Source organism: Ictalurus punctatus, chromosome 17, assembly GCF_001660625.3.
Source record: "Ictalurus punctatus breed USDA103 chromosome 17, Coco_2.0, whole genome shotgun sequence".
Taxonomy (NCBI): domain Eukaryota; kingdom Metazoa; phylum Chordata; class Actinopteri; order Siluriformes; family Ictaluridae; genus Ictalurus; species Ictalurus punctatus.
The window spans coordinates 15858148-15865894 of NC_030432.2; the positions used below are offsets into that span (position 1 = coordinate 15858148).

Sequence of the window (7747 nt, forward strand, 5' to 3'; positions counted from 1 at the left end):
ACTACTAGGCATGAGTATATGAGGCAGGGCAGGAACCTAAAGGTAGAAATGATAAATATGTGTTTTAGAACATGTAATGCTGGCTTAAAACTAACATCACACAGAATAGGAAAACATCCCACTGGACTCTGCACACACTGCAGTACACAAGAGACGGTAAAACCCATTTTGTTAGACTGTAAAAGATATGAGGATGTAAGAACTGAGCTAGAGATGCAAATTGGAAAGCAAAAGATGACACTAGAGAACTTGTTGGGAAAAAACAACTGGAAAAGTGCACCGTTCCCTGAAAAAATTATCTGAAAAATACTGGGATAAGTGAGAGACTTCAGTAATTATTATTGTTGTTATTACTTTTTTCCCCTGCCAATCTGCTGCCCACACTCCAGTCCAGTAGGTGGCGGTAATGCACCTTAAGTTGGTTTACCAACCGCCGTTAAAACCAAAAGAAGAAGAAATACACGTAGAAGAAATCTACTGGCCACGTGACCTCAGATGGACTCCTAAACGGCTCTGTCCTCCCTTTTCCTAGTGCGCTTTACATGGCACTTATAATAGAGGCCTGTGGTACCCTATATAGTGCACTTAATGTCTGATGAGGGGCGTTTTGGGATTTAGCCTGGAGGTCTAACTGGTTTACTGGAGCCCACGTGAATAACCTTTAAGTTGCTAATGAGGTTATTAACGATTGAAACAGGTGAAGTTAGATTAGATAGTTGAATGGATGTTGAATATTGATATTCAAACGCTTGCAAAGCGATTCAATTAATAACAGGTGTATATACATGTTTATATACAGCTAGCTAGCTAGCAAGCTAGCCTCCCATGCTTGCGAGTAAATGTTAGTACATTTCATAATATAAGTGTTCAGCCATGTCCGCCTCTAAAGCGCTGTTTCTGAGTGTATTAAGGCACAGAGTTGTTTTAAAGCTCTGGAGGAGAAATGTCACCACCTGGTCTCCTGTTGGAGCTGCTTTCAACGCCAAAGCTGTCAGAAGACTGGATCTGTTTCAACAAAATGTGGTATGCAAGCTACCTTTATTCATTCTGTGAACAACACACCCACTGGCTCTTCTATCAGCTCTGTTTACCAGGAAGGAATATGATTAATCAGTGTTGAGCAGTTTGTCAGTTCTCTCTCTCTCTCTCTCTGTCTGTCTGTCTGTCTGTCTGTCAGTCAGTGGAATGGGAACACCTGCTTTTGTATTCATTTAATTTATGAACACACAAGGCTATATGTAACAGAATAAGGTGAACGTCCATCCATCTTCTACTGTTCTTGGTAGGGGTCACATTGGCCACAGGCTCAGTGTCTCTTCCTAGCCACAGTTACCCAGAAGAGATATAATCTCTCCAGTGGGTGCTGGTCTTACCCAGAGGTCTTTATCCAGTCCCCGATACAGCGGACATTGTTGTAAAGTACCCAGGCCTCCTCAGTGGGCTTCTCTTGATTTGGAGGAGCAGCACCTCTACTCCAAGGCTCTCCTGGATGGCAAGCTCCTCACCCTAGCACAGAGAGTAAACCCAGAAACCCTGTGGCGAAACCTAATTTCCACCGCCTATATTCATGACCTTATTCTGTCAGTCACTACCCACAGCTTATGCCCATAGGTGAGCATAGGAACATGGATTGTCTGGTAAATAAAAAGCTTAATCCACAGCCTGAGCTTTTGCTCCACCAGTACAGACTGGTACAGCGACTATAACACTGTTGTCGCTGACCCCAGTCAAGCTCACACTCTTGTGTTCCATCACATGTGAATAAGATTTATAAATAAATAAATACATTTTAACTTGTCCCCTGATCTTGCTCTGACAATCATGGCTTTGAAAAGCTCAGTGTTCCAGTTCTGACAGTGTTGAGAGAATATCATCTACAAATATCAAGGATGTTCCCTCTAACCCAGGGGTGTCAAACTCCTTATAGTTCAGGGGACACATACAGACTAATTAGATGTCAAGTGGGCCGGGCCAATAAAATCATAGCATAATTACCTATAAATAACAATAAGTACATGTTTTTCCCTTTGTTTTTGTACAAAGAAGTAAAAGTACATTAGGAAAATCTTCATATTTAATGAAATATCCTTTTAGAAAACATAGCATGGACAACCTCAGATTTCTTAAAACAAATGTGCAATTTGCTTCTGAATATCATTTACATGTGTGCTTTACAACTGGTCACAGTGTTTGTACAAATGCAAAAAACTTTAAGTCACAGGTATTTTGGAACTGAAAAATATAGTGTTGCACTTTAAAATTTATGGCATTGCATGAACAGTAGGATTCCACCAAACTCTTTGGTAGTGAAGCTGTTGACTAACATTAAATTGCACTTTTTTAACTATTACCCATTCATCTATCCATTTTTCTTGGAAAACTCTACACTCTGTATCCACTTTTCTCCTTTTTGATAGACATTTTTGTTAACGAGGGTGTGGGGGCGAGTAGAAAATAGGGTAGACTACACCGTAATAACAAACAGCAGGAGGCGCATTGCTATCATCGGTCTGAGTCCCAGACAGGTTTGCCGCGTCTTCTACTCTGCTTAAAACAGTGCGCCCCTAGCGGATAATTTAAGAATAGCATTTTATTAAAAAAAAAAATCTAGTTCGTGTCTTTTATGCATTTTTTTCACTTAAAAAAATTCACCCTGGGGGCCGGATTGAACCACCTAGCGGGCTGGTTTCGGCGCGCGGGCCGTAGGTCTGACACCCCTGCAGGTTAGAGTCTAACCTGTCCATGAAAACCACAAACAAGAGATGAGACAATCACTCTGACGAGTCTGACACGCACTGTAAACAACTTTGTCCTAACCAAGGTATAAATGATGGGTCTATGAGTCCATGTTAAAGTTGTTTTGGGGCTGCTTTCAATCAAATCCTGCAACATATCTACATGAACCTTGATTTGACCCAATCACATGACGTCAGCAATGATTGAAAGACTTTAAACAAGTATATTCTAGACCTGCTCCTTCCCACTTTCTTTTCACTCTAATTCAGAGTAGATGTATCGGTGTGAACATGACTGAAAGATAATGGATTGTGTAAATATGTATAGTGCACTCCACTTATACTGGCACCCTTGGTAAATATGAGCAAAGAAGGCTGTGAAAAATTGTCTCTTGTTCAACCTTTTGAGATTTTTATAAATATTTATTTATATATATATATATATATATATAAAAAATCATAAAAATATTGTCTGCTCTTGAACAAAACACAGGTTTATCCAAAATAAAATATTTTTGTTAAATATAGGTGTGCAACAATTATTAGCACCCTTTTAGTCAATACTTTGTGCTACCTCCCTTTGCCAAGATAACCTGAGTCTTCTCCTGTAATGCCTGATGAGGTTGGAGAATACATGGAAAGGGCTCTGAGATCATTCCTACATACAGAATCTCTACAGATCATTCAACGGTCCATGCCAGCTGGTCCCCTCTTCAGTTCACCCCACAGGTTTCCTATGGGTTTCAGGGGACTGTGATGGCCATGGCAGGACCTTTTGATTTTTTTCTTATTTATTTTTTTTTTTTGGTCAGTAAACCATTTTTGTGTTGATTTTGATGTACGTTTTGGATTATTGTCCTGCAGGAACCACCTCTGGTGTTTATTGCCAAAAATCTCTATTTTGGTTTCATCTGACCATAGAACCCAATCCCATTTGAAGTTCCAGTGGTGTCTGGCAAACTGAAGACGGTTGAGTTTGTTTTTGTATGAGAGTAGAGGCTTTTTTTCTTCCAAACAACTTGTGGAGATGTAGGTGACTTCCGATTGTAGTTTTGGAGACTTTCTGTGACCTCAAGACACAACTAACTTCTGCAATTCTCCAGCTGTGATCCCTGAAGTTTTTTTTGCCACTCGAACCATCCTCTTCACAGTGCATTGAGACAATATAGACACACGTCCAGTTCCAGGTTGATTCATAACATTTCCAGTCGACTGGAACTTCTTAATTATTGTCCTGATGGTGGAAATGGGCATTTTCAATGCTTGTGCTATTTCCTTATAGCTACTTTTCATTTTTACATTTTTGTAAGGGTCTCACTGGAGCCTGTAACTTTACATCCACTTGTTATTCTTCATGTATGGTTCATGTTGGTGTAGGGTTTGTTTGGCATTCCTGAGCTGAGCTGCACAGATGGATTCGAGGTGATGCAGGAGAAAGCTCTGCAGGAGACCGAGCACCTGGTGGAGAAAGCCTGCAGCACGCCGCCTGGCCGTGTGACTGTGGAAACATTTGATAACCTCTCGGACAGTTTATGCAGAGTGGCTGATCTGGTAACCCTGACTCATATTCATTCATCGATTCATGTGTTTGTTTATACAGGAAACACCGAGATCATATATGTTAGTACTTTACAACAAAATATATCCGAACATCAGACATTGCTGAAATATTTGCTTACCAAAATCCTTTGAGGAAATTTATAACCACTTGTCTTTGTTCTACATGTAAGAAGAAATTTTAATGTAACTTTATAACTGCTGTATGATGGCCTTATAAATGAAAATAAATATAACTCCTTCATTGATCTACACAGTGGTGTCAGAGATGCTGGATAATAAGTTAGATTAATGTTATTTCCTACAGAACATTTCCTAATGTTATTTCCTGTTTTTTTTTTTTTTTTTTTTTTTTTTTTTAAATAAATAGGCAGACTTTATTAAAGTGGCCCATCCTGATCCATTGTACCGAGATGCAGCAGAGAAAACCTGTATACAGATTGGTACTACAGTCGAGAAGTATGTCTACTTTTCATGCACTTCACTTATTCTGATAAATCTAGAAATCTAGTCTAATCTGCTTATTTGTTGTGAACCGTCCACTGATCTTCATCACAGGCTTAACACAAATGTTGAGTTGTGTAAGAGTTTAAAGGACCTGTTGTGTAATGAAGAGGTGATGGCCAAACTGGATCCAGAAACAAGGTGTGTCTTTAGCGCTGTTTTGCTTTGTTTATGTAACTGTTGGTCAAATTTTGTCAGCTCCTCCTTTTAATAATATTGATGGTTAATGACCCTTTTTTACTTCATCAGCAATTTATTTTTTAAGCTGATAAAACTATACAGTATTTTTAAACATCTGTTTTGGAAGGTTTTGTTTACTCCAAAAAAAAAAACACACCAAAAAACACCTTAATTTGAACAATTCAAACTTGTTTTTTTGTATAGGAGAGTTGCTGAGCTGTTCATGTTTGACTTTGAGATAAGTGGGATTCACCTGGATGAAAAACAGGTCAGGTTCATTTAACATGGTTTCATCTTCATCATGTTTTTTAATTTACCATTGAACGAACAATCATCTACAACTACAGTTCACTTTGCAGCTCTTTATGCCACACCACTCTTAAGTTCTTGAATCCGATTGGTCAGAAGTTGTTGAATGTCTATAACACTATGGATTTTGCCTCAAGTTTTCTGATACGGGACTGTCTTGACGACAGAACACTTTGCAATTTCCTGTTTCTTGAACAATCCGTTATTTTGTTTTATATTAACTTTAACATGGAGAAAAAGGAGAGACTGGTGCTGCTGTAAACCTGTTTCATATGACATCAGGAACTTGTTTCATGGACATTCCATAACATTTAATGTAGCTATAAATAGATAAAACAATGAAATGTCATTCTTTAGTACATAAAATTGTTAGATTTGGCATAGATGTCGTTTAAAAAAAAAAAGAGGAATGAAACATTTCAGGTCATGGAGTTGTAGGAAAATAATCAACTTTGGTGTGGTAACTATAACTTTATTTTCCTGTAACAGCATGACCTGGAATGCTGAAATGTTTTATTCTTTTCTCATTCATTCACGTGTATATAATTATATTATATATTATATTATAATATAATATAATATAATATATTATATTATATTATATTTATTTATTTATTTATCTTTCTTTCTTTCTTTCTTTCTCAGAGGAAAGAAGCAGTCAAGTTGAATGTTCAGCTGTTGGATCTCAATAATCAGTATCTTATGGGCTGCCACATGCCAAACCGAATAGATATGAGAGCACTCCCTAAACACATCCTCCATCACTTTACCAACGAAGGGAAATACATACAGATTGGGGGACTGCATGCTGATTCACCTGATGATCTGGTACGGTTCACAAGCAGGGGGTCTGTGTTTCTTAGTTCTGTGCATTTTGAGTTGATCTTGTTTATAAATCATTCATGTTTGCTCCAAACTCCTTGTGGTAGCCATTTCACTAAAAACAGCAATAGCACAGTAGTTCAGCAGTAGCTCTGTATAAAGAAAAGAAAATGTTTGAGTTGGACATCATTGCAGTTAGACACTGTCACACATTTAGTTAGGATACACATATTGTAATATTGTATTTGATCTATGTCCGTATCTTTTGAAATGACTGACCCTCGCTAACATTTTCTCCAAAAATGGACAGTTTGCATTTTTATATATAAAATATAAAGACCCATATCTGTTGCACATCACTTCTACACCTCTCATGTCTCTCTTATAATCTTGAGACGTAGCACTGGTTGCTTTTAATATGTAATTGTTTGTTATATTATCAGTTCTAATGTAAAAGCCAGTTTAGATTTGCTATATGGAGATATGGAAACCTTGAAAAAGTCTTTATTTGAAGCAAACATTTGGAATATATCATCTTGCAGTGACACGTGTGTGTGTGTGTGTGTGTGTGTGTGTGTGTGTGTGTGTCTTGTGTATTTGTGATTTCAGATTCGGGAAGTTGCCTACAGGATTTTCCTGTACCCAAATGAGAATATGATGCACACCCTTGAGGAACTGCTGTCTTGTAGACATAAACTGGCTAAGCTGGTCGGCTATGATTCTTATGCGCACAGGGCGTTAAAAGGGGCCATGGCCAAAAGCCCAGGTAATACATTATTTTTGTACAGGTTGTGCTCTTCCCACTTGTGAATAAAAATTGTGACTTTTATTATTCAAATTCTCTGAACAAACACGCTCTGAATAAACACAGTTTATTGTAATTTAGAAGCCTACTTTGTCCTGCATTTTAAAGTCTTTTTTTATTATTTCCCCACAGACACTGTGATGACCTTCCTGCAGCTTTTGACAGACAAACTCAAAGACAGGTAGAGTTTTCCATATAAACTAGACGATTAACATGAATCAAATGATTTTGAAAAAGGGACACATTTCTAATGTCATTCAAAAATGACATTATGACATCATAGTATATAAGTATCTGTTCATGCGCAGGGCCTTCTGATAATTTCCCAGGAATTATACCATATCTCATTTTTGTCTATAGTCCTGTAAGTATTCCCAGGATTCTTTTATATCTTAAAATAAAATACCCAACTAAGTTCATTCATTAAAATATTGCAAGCAGGTATGAACATAAATATGAACTGTGGGAGCGGATGGGATTGAAAACAAAGTTTCTCTAAATTCCAGCACAAAAATGCATGCGTCTCTTTGTATTTTCCTTTATTGCGAACCAAAAAGTGTGCATTTTAAATGCATTTCTTGTGAGTAGGTTCTCAGCAAAATGCTTTTTCTAATAAGTGACATTAATCTCCACAAGGTGACAGTATGCACTAAATGTTAAATCACCATTGATCATTTTCAGTGTGACCAGATAATTCTGGTGTGTGCTTATTTGCTAGGACTGAAAAAGACTTTCAAATGATGAGAGAAATGAAGACCAGATTCAATCCCAGAAATCCAGTAAGCACCTAAATAGTGCCTTATTTTGCTTATATAAGAACAGTTTGTGTAGCTGA

The 7747-nt window shown here is 37.6% G+C and overlaps 1 protein-coding gene and 1 long non-coding RNA gene across 3 annotated transcripts in view; one reads left to right on the forward strand and one right to left on the reverse strand.

The window, feature by feature from the left end:
* Positions 1 to 422: 422 nt before the first annotated feature.
* mipepa (mitochondrial intermediate peptidase a) overlaps positions 423 to 7747 on the forward strand; it is a 24647-nt gene continuing 17322 nt past the window's right edge. The window contains exons 1-9 of one of the 2 annotated variants that reach the window (XR_001815146.3): positions 423 to 1023; positions 4113 to 4286; positions 4663 to 4751; positions 4851 to 4937; positions 5181 to 5244; positions 5931 to 6113; positions 6717 to 6873; positions 7045 to 7093; positions 7631 to 7691. Coding sequence is in view for 1 of the 2 variants with exons in the window: in XM_017490491.3 (XP_017345980.1) it covers positions 874 to 1023; positions 4113 to 4286; positions 4663 to 4751; positions 4851 to 4937; positions 5181 to 5244; positions 5931 to 6113; positions 6717 to 6873; positions 7045 to 7093; positions 7631 to 7691 (1014 nt within the window). In the remaining variant the exon portion in view is untranslated. The remainder of the gene's footprint in view (positions 1024 to 4112; positions 4287 to 4662; positions 4752 to 4850; positions 4938 to 5180; positions 5245 to 5930; positions 6114 to 6716; positions 6874 to 7044; positions 7094 to 7630; positions 7692 to 7747) is intronic. The other variant, XM_017490491.3, reaches the window with a different exon arrangement.
* Positions 5905 to 7747, reverse strand: part of LOC108277683 (uncharacterized) — a 15915-nt gene continuing 14072 nt past the window's right edge. The window contains exon 3 of the long non-coding RNA XR_001815147.3: positions 5905 to 6259. This is a non-coding gene — a long non-coding RNA (uncharacterized LOC108277683). The remainder of the gene's footprint in view (positions 6260 to 7747) is intronic.